The 6708-nt window shown below is 36.7% G+C and overlaps 1 protein-coding gene across 1 annotated transcript; it reads right to left on the reverse strand.

Annotated features, from left to right (window-relative positions):
* Positions 1 to 1608: 1608 nt before the first annotated feature.
* On the reverse strand, positions 1609 to 3841 carry LOC104587637 (uncharacterized). The gene is made up of 5 exons (XM_010245332.3): positions 3176 to 3841; positions 2674 to 2795; positions 2525 to 2565; positions 2342 to 2440; positions 1609 to 2115 (listed from the first exon to the last, which is right to left on the reverse strand). Exons 1-5 carry the CDS (start codon positions 3669 to 3671, stop codon positions 1935 to 1937), a joined length of 939 nt encoding a protein of 312 aa, XP_010243634.1. The 5' UTR covers positions 3672 to 3841; the 3' UTR covers positions 1609 to 1934.
* Between the last annotated feature and the right edge of the window lie 2867 nt (positions 3842 to 6708).

Genomic DNA, 6708 nt, shown 5'->3' on the forward strand with positions numbered 1-6708 from the left:
TTGGATTCCAGAGACTACTTGGACTACTCCCATTTAGAATTGGGAGGGAAACAAATAAATTTCACCTCGTTGGGTGGAAGTTTTGATATTTAGTAAGATTACATATACACTTATGTATAGTGCAAATAAAAGATTTAGAAATACAATATACACTCTTCCCAAACTGACCCTTAATTAATGTGGGATTTTCTTATCAAAAGAGAAAAAACATTAATGTAGGATTTCATAAGTGCAAAACCTTATATTTTGTATGTATTTGCACTTTATATATTTTCATTTGTACTCCTTCCAAACTCAGCCTTCGGTTCTTTGCCAATTACATGAGTGTTAAGGCACAGACACTTTGTATCTATATAATTATAAGCTTTTGAGTTCAACGGACATGTGAACATACCAGTCTTGAGGAGAGCAGCAGGATATTTTGTCACATGATTTTACAAATCAGAAGTTCATCAAAACATGTTAAAGGTCTGCATAGATATACCATGTTGATACTTTTAAAGAAATAGGAAACGAAATTAGCACAGAAAGTTGGAGAGTTGGAAAAGTAGGCAGAGCGGACATCTAGTAAGAGCTAGACAATCTCAAAACAGTAGGAGTTCATATCTCAACAAGCTGAGAAACCGGACAAAGGACCAACCAATACAAGCAATGAAAGCATCATTTGTAGGCCAGTGCTTTTTTGGGGTCACCTTACACAACGGACAGGACTGATTGCGACCATGTACCAGATGGTTGGATGGAAGACGCCTTTGGCAAGTTGTAAACTGTTGAATACTCATTTGCTTCCTCAAGCCTTTGAAGCCAAATGCCACATGTTGGTGCTCTAGATTAAAAACAGAAAAAAAATTCAGATCTAACACATATAGTGGTAAAATAATAGTGGGGTTAGGGGTGGATCTAAAGCAAGCTATTCCAACTCAACTCATGGAAAGCTCGATCTAAATCCCCGTGTTGAACTCAAACCAAGTTGAGCTCATATTTTCTAGCTTAAATCGAACTCGAACCTTACACTTTTCAGCTGAACTTGGCTCATATTCACCCCTAAGTTGGATCATTGAAGCAGTTAGGTTAAACAGAGTATAATATCAGCATATAATACAGTAATGGCTTGCAACCACCCAGCTTGCGTTCCAACCTGAAATTCTTACCTAATTCATGACTAAATCAGTTTATGCTGTTCTGAGGACATGTCGATGCTTAAATCTGCATCCATATGCTATTACACTGTGTTTGGTTTGATAGAAAATAAGAGAGAAAGAGAAAGTTAGGAGAAGTTTAATAATTTTGTGAAACTCTTTAAGAACTTTCCCTAACTTTATGTTTCTCTTATTTCTATCAAACACAAAGCCTTAAATTCTGAAAAAAATAAAATAAAAGATTTGGGTTTAACTTCAAAATGATAAGGGATGCAATAAATTTATTTTGATTTATGCAGTATATTGTGATTTTTTTTTTCGTTCAGTGTTATTCTACTTCTACAACTCATAAATAGTAGCTTGGGATGTGCTGGCTTCTACTTTCTCATATTTTGCCTTGGCACTCCCACAAGTCTCAACTCAAGTTTATCTTAGCAAAACACTAATCCACTTTTGCATACAGCAGTAATAAAGTAAAAAGGAGCCTTTATAACAGCCAGAATCCTTGTCAGTTTCAAGGAAGAAGGCAATACACCTTTCTATAGTCATGTGGCATTGCAGATGACATTTTTGAGCCCTGAACTAACCAGCTCTATTTTTTTTATTGCATGGATTAAATTTGACAGAGTAGGCCAAAAATCTGGCCATCTACAACAAGGGAGCTAGCCTCTTTTTAAGTCAGTACATAAAATTGGGCTTATTGAAAATCTTAACTGCTGGAGCAAGTCTCTCATCCAATTGAAACTGACTCATCTCATCTAACTGAACTTTTCTCTATCCTTCCATAATCAACCTTTACATTTCTACTTTCTGGTTATTTCCATCCAAGAAAGTCTCCAAAGCATCATAATGTCCATAGCCATGAAACAGCACCTTAATAGGATTCTCATTATCCTGTGCATACTCCTGACCATAAATTGCAATGTTTATCAAGCTACCTGAACTTCTATCTCTCATGAAGACGGATATTGGCGTCCTGCATCCACAGAACAAAATTGATTTCCCAATATTTCAGTTAAGAAATCAGAATTTATTCTGAGAGTCTTAAGTAAGAAAAGTTGGGGAGGGAGCTAAGAATATATACATATATATATAGGAATTTTACTTTAGAATCATGGTAGAAAACTACTAAATTTCCTTCAGAGTATTCAACAGCCCCTGAAGTCCAAGTTACTTCTAAAACTCTGTAGGTTTAAACTAACCTGAGGACATGAGAAGCCATCAGCAACTCAGGTTCTCCTCCCCATGAATTGGGTTGCTGAATACTTTTAACATAGGCATCAAAATCTCCTTCAACAAACCTGAACATGGAAAAGGGACTAAATCACATTAATACTGTAACCCAATTGAAGTAACATCTTCAGTCAAATAGACTAAAATCTCACCATTCAATTTCTTTTCTCCTTTTTAACAGTTCATCCGCTACCTGCAAAATAATTCAGTAACCCAAATACTATGTTATTTCCTGTTCCCTCAAGAGCACTCAATTTTGGACTTTGAATTATGCAAGAACATTAACAATCAAAGCACTCACTCGAGCTCTCAAGTCATCAGCGAGTTCTCTCTGACGGGTTTCATCAGGAGCTTCTTCTCCACTTTTCAAACAAGCCCCATGAGCCACTGCTCTAAACAGACATCGACCATCAGCTAATACCCCTGTAATGACCTAGATATTAGTCTCATGCCAATAAAAAAACTCAAAACTTTACATATATGTATCAAAATAAATCAAAGAAAACCTCATGCTTGAGGTTTTGTAGCATTCAGTAAAAAAAGAGAGGAAATACCCATAAAATTCAGACTCTGGCTCATCAAATTGGGGAAAAAAATAAACAATCCATCCATTTTTATTTGAAAAAATTAAAAAAAGAAAAATCAATTAATTAGTTCAAGAATTTCTTGAATTAGATGCAATCAATTATTGATTAAGGAATATTTCAATCATGAATATTATCAGATATTAAGTTAAATAGATTGTATGCATTCAATAAGTTCATTCTAACAATAACAAAGACAGAGTAAGGAGGACGACTAACCAGTCACCCTGTAATCAATTAAAGAGGTATCCTCTCCATTCAATCTTATTTCAGCATTTTCCAGTTCACTGCAAGCACCATCATCAACAGGCGCACTCAGACTTTCCCTACAGCAATCCAATGGTGCAAGGCAGTTACAGACCCCAAAAAGAAGCCATGCCGAATCGGAGCCGTGCAACCATCTGGCCGGACGGACGTCCAAAGCCACATTCCAGGACCCTTCTCCTTTGTGTACATACTGAAAAGCTGGTCTCAAAGTGCTATCACTCCGAGCACGGCCACCGGATGGAAGAATAGCGTGCCATATCGAAGCAGTTCCGTTGCCAATGCCACTGAGGCGACATTCGCTAGAGTGGTGGCGCCGCCAGTGATCAACGCCGCTGCAACTGATTGGAGAGATTGACCTTTCGGTGAACCGATGATGTATAGCCACCTGGGCATAAGATAACGCCGAAAGAGTCCAAGGCTTGGGACGCAGACACAACACCCCGAGCATCACCAGAGTCTAAGCACTTGCTGCCATTAACTTTGTTCTTCGGAAATCAGATTGGGGAGGGCTACACCCAAGCATTTTAAAGAGCCGGATTTCTTGTTTTAGCTTTTATTAGGTAGGGCATAATCAGCAGGGAGAAGAGAAGAGCGATTCTGCTTTTTTTTTTTTTCCTATTGTTATTTTAATGAAAAATAGCTGGTCAAGAAGCAAGATGTATTTTGTATTTAAAATGACGAAACTGGCCTTATCTATCATGATAATTAGTTTATTATTTGTAAACCATTTTTGTTAATTAATAATAATGTAGCTAAATCCCAAGGTGATTTTCACGTGTGCGGCCTGCAAAAGCTTTTCACCTGCCATGTGTTCTTTGAATTCCGTTCCAACCAATAGAAGCTATCGATGGGTCCGGGTCTATCCGATATAACCGAACCGATTTTACCGGTTCTGGTTCTGAGTTTTGTTCCCCGATTATAATCGAATTGGTTCTTATTTCCAATTTTGCATTCCCAGTAATTATGTATTTAATATCATATAAGTTTCATAAGTAATTAAAGGTATCAAATATGTATATTGATAGTTGATACCCTATTTTAATCCTTGATGATAGAAAATTTTAGGCATCAAAATCTTAATGGATCAAGTATAATTTGCATGATTAATAATTGATTCAATTGGGGATCAGTTTTATAGAACCAATAGGGTCCGGTTTAGGCTGGGTCAGTTTTATAATCCACCCTGTCCCGAACCAGACCCGACAACCCTTTGACAGATCTTCGCCTGTTCCTATCAAATTGGAAATTGGAATCAGGCAATCAATTGATACTTTATGTGCTCGTCGGCACGACACATACCCCAGAAAATGAGAAAATATAGTTGGTTTGAAGGGTACTATCGTCTTTCCGTGATATGAAGAAGAAGAAGGAGAATAAGTTGAGCAAAAATCCAATAATGTGGTGTCATAATTAGCTTAATAGCAGTCGTGGACTCGTGGTAGGTCGTACGTTGGTGGAGATGGTGACGATTGCTAAGTTTGTAGAATGTAGACTGCAACGTAAGGGCTGACGTGGATTAAGCTGTGCGTAGTAAAACGATGAGCCTACGACCCTTTTTTACGCCGCTTGTCTCTTTTCGACTTTTCCGAAACGGCCGCCCCACCCAACGGTGTAGAATAGAGCTGAGTGAGGCGTTACGTCCATCTCCAGCTCAGCTGTGTCCTTCGGGCCCTAGTACGAGAGAATATCACCACTGAACAAGGAATATACTCATACTCGTATCTTAATGGCTGAAACAGCTGAACCAAATCACATTTTAGGCTTGGAAGGAGTATAAATACAAACAAATAGAGTGAAAAATCATGCATTTTGTATGTATTTATAAATGTGCATATTTGTATCTGTACCAATGTTTTAAAAATCGACTTGGAGGCAGAACCATTTTTATCTCTGGGTCATAGGTTTGATCGGCCGGTTCGAACGGTTCAGATCGTGCTACATCAGTGCATATATGTATGTATGTATGTATGTATGTATGTATGTATGTATGTATGTATGTATGTATGTATGTATGTATGTATGTATGTATGTATGTATGTATGTATGTATGTATGTATGTATGTATGTATGTATGTATAAAAAATATTAAAATTTGTAATTTGAGACCAAAAAAGTTTTTTTTCACAAAAATAGCGGGACAAGGCACCTTAGGCCCCTTAGGATGCATAGATCTCGAAAAGTTGCTTAAAATAAAAATAAAAAAAAAACAAAAAAAAAATCACCTCAAGCGAACATTGAAATGCAAGTTATGGCCTCTAAAAGTTTGTATGCATTGAGTGTGCAACTTGGAACCTAATCACCAAGTCGACAAGTCAATGTCGAACGGTTTTTTACCATTTGGTGGGTCTTGACTGAATCAAACCCGAAAACCTGGCCAGGTGATGGTTCGAACGGCCGAGTCAACATCGGGTTGAAAAACATTGATTTGTACTCCTTCCAAATTGAGCCTTAGGCTGTTTTTGGTTGCAAAGCAAATTTATTTGCACTGATGCAAAACCATGGTAGTGCAAATAATTTTGGTGTAAGTTATGATTTATTTTTATTTCAAATTTTACTTTATTTTGTTTGATTGCCACACAATGAAGTAAAATAAGAATCGAAGCAGAATAAAATACAACCCAAAACAAAATTAAATCAGAATTTACATTTTTTTTCATTTGCACTCCTATGCATTTGTACTAATGCAAATAAAATTACACTGCAACCAAACACAGCCTTAAAGAAAAAAATGAGTTCAAATCAGCCCCCCACAACGTTCCACAGCGCATCCCCGCTATGTATTGGAAACATCTTCCCAATGATGACATCATCATTTCTGGTATATCATCGGGAGATGTTCCCAATACACGGCAGAGATGTACTGTGGGACTTTGTGGGGGGCTGATTAGATCTTGAAATAAATAACAGGATTCTTCACTGTAGTGTTTCACGAGCTTGCCACATCAGAATAGTCATGTTTGGCATTTTTTTTATTTTTTAATGAAAATGTTGCTGCACGATTAGTTTCAGGATTAGTAAAAGGGGGCGATTCTTGAATCATCAAAATTGAGTATTCTTGAATCTCCTTGGTGATCTAGGTGATCTGACATATTAAAATTTGAAAAAGCTGACATGTCATACGCTTGTTATTGTAAATATATTATAATAATAAGTCAAAAATCATGCAATCAGTCTGCATCTATGATAAACACTACTTTTTTTTTGTGCTTGTTTAAAAAAAAAAAAAAAAAAAAAAAAGGTTGACATGAAATACTTATGAATCTAAAACACTTTGTAAAATGAAACGCCTGCCAAACACCCTCTAAGTCATTTAAGGAGACGGTTAAGAAATATTTTCTTATTTTATTACTTTATTACTTTACTCGGTAAGATAAAGACATAATAAGTTGTTCAGTTGAGAGAAAATTTATTGTGATGCTGCTGCATGAAAGAAGAATGCAGGCAGAGGCAGGAATTTGATATGCTCAGCTCAAGCATGATTCACT

The sequence above is a fragment of the Nelumbo nucifera genome, chromosome 6 (genome assembly GCF_055504915.1).
Source record: "Nelumbo nucifera cultivar China Antique chromosome 6, China Antique-T2T, whole genome shotgun sequence".
Classification (NCBI taxonomy): Eukaryota; Viridiplantae; Streptophyta; class Magnoliopsida; order Proteales; family Nelumbonaceae; genus Nelumbo; species Nelumbo nucifera.